The sequence below is a fragment of the Brachycentrus maculatus genome, unplaced genomic scaffold, assembly GCF_059751285.1.
Source record: "Brachycentrus maculatus isolate JH-2025_06_01 unplaced genomic scaffold, ASM5975128v1 h1tg001342l, whole genome shotgun sequence".
In the NCBI taxonomy this organism is placed as follows: domain Eukaryota; kingdom Metazoa; phylum Arthropoda; class Insecta; order Trichoptera; family Brachycentridae; genus Brachycentrus; species Brachycentrus maculatus.
In genome coordinates, this window is record NW_028282002.1 from 1 (window position 1) to 1,863 (window position 1,863).

Here is a 1,863-nt window from a genome sequence, read left to right on the forward strand (position 1 = left end):
TCCCAACCCCCAACCCCAACCCCAACCCCAACCCCAACCCCAACCCCAACCCCAACCCCAACCCCAACCCCAACCCCAACCCCAATCATGCGAGACAGCATAGTATCCACAGAGTTATAATTGAGTAAATTTAATAATAATGGATAGTTACATAATAAATATAATACTAACAGTCAAATACTGTAGTACAGCGATACAGAATACAGCAGGAGATGATGAAAACCATTGAAGGGTACACCTACAAAATAAATTAAAACATCGGCAAGGGATACAGCAGCATGGTTCACAAAGGGACCAAGGATCAGACGGGCGAGGATGTTGCCATCAAGGTCATCGAAATGATCAAGCTGGAGGATCCAATCAACCAGATGCTCTTGCAACATGAAATCACAGCACTCAAGCACCTGTCGAAGTCGGAACATGTCTTGCACCTGCATGATGTCTACGCCACCAAAAATAACACATATATAATAACTTAACTCTGCGAAGGAGATCTCCACGCGGTGCTCAAAGCTCGAAGAGTCCTCCCCTACCAAGAGGCCGTCCACATCCTGCAATAAATAATGCTCGCATATTTCGACGTGCACAAGTGCGGTTATCTGCACAGGGACATCAAGCCGGCCAACATCTTCCATCGGAAAGGAGTCCATAAGCTCGGGGATTTCGGGTTTGCCATCCCCAAATGCGAAATAGACAAACACAAAGATTACAATGTGGGGTCTCCAGTCTACATGCCACCTGAAGCTCTCAAGGATAATTTATATAGCGTGAGTTGCGACACTTGGGCGATCGGGGTTATCTTCTACCAGATGATTAAAGGAGTAGTCCCATGGAGAGCTATTTCCGAGCAAGCACTTCATACCAAAATAGTCTCTGAGCCACTCGATCAGTTGACTGCCGGGATTCCAGAAGCAGCCAGGGCTTTCCTGAGCAGGGTGCTTAACCTGGAAGTCGCAAAGAGAATGAGCATTGAAGAGATGCTCACATGGCCATCCAAACTGATGAACTACGAGCAATTCAATAAAGTCTAGATGCCCTTGCGGGAAATCAGAATTAACAACAACAACATGAACATAAATACGACTGCTGGTCTCGAGTACAACAACAAGTTTTCTTCCACTCCAAAGCAAGAATTCAATGTTAATGGACTGGCCAAACATCCAGGCGCCCCTCCCATGCTGATATCACATAAAAACCATGTGAAACATTATTCGAGCAACAGCAGCACTCAGAAGACCCCCTCCGAGAAACTAATAACGGGGCAAACGGCTGCATTTTAGGCTCTGGTTACCTACCCAACCTCTTTGGCTGACATATCCCCGACCAGCATGTCCGAAATCGATTACCTAGCGTCGAACATGAACAATTACTTAAAGTTCATTCATAAGACTATCAAGTTCATCGGCGCCCCTTCGAAAATATATTTAGAAGATCTCGAGGGGGCCTTGAAAAGCACTTTAAAGCAGCAAATGGTGAGCTTTGGGGATCTGATTGCTAACCCATCATCCTGCTCAATACCCAGCTGGGGCCAGTATCTAGCAACCGACAAAGGCAAGGAATTCATCGCAAAGTTCAGGTTACTTGAGCTGAAATACTCGATGTTCCATGTGCCAAAGGATGAGTCAGCCGCACTAGGAGAAGATCTCCTGAAAGCAGGCATATTTGCGCTGCTTCAGAATCTGTAGACTGCCGACAACTTCGACAAAAAGTCGGTGATCGCTGCCGACTATCTCATCACTTTATACCAGTTGTGCGACATCAAGAGCAAATACTCTTTGAGGGAGTTTCTCAAAATGAGTAAGTTGGACCTAATCTTCAAAGGAAGCCCCTATAAAGCAGACTCAAGCAGTTTAGAGCACCTGC

The 1,863-nt window shown here is 45.9% G+C and overlaps 1 protein-coding gene across 1 annotated transcript; it reads left to right on the plus strand.

Annotated features, from left to right (window-relative positions):
- The first annotated feature begins 278 nt into the window (after nucleotides 1-278).
- LOC148299096 (uncharacterized) lies at nucleotides 279-1,031 on the plus strand. Its single transcript, XM_088276380.1, has 2 exons — nucleotides 279-412; nucleotides 608-1,031. Exons 1-2 carry the CDS (start codon nucleotides 279-281, stop codon nucleotides 1,029-1,031), a joined length of 558 nt encoding a protein of 185 aa, XP_088132506.1.
- Nucleotides 1,032-1,863: the final 832 nt, after the last annotated feature.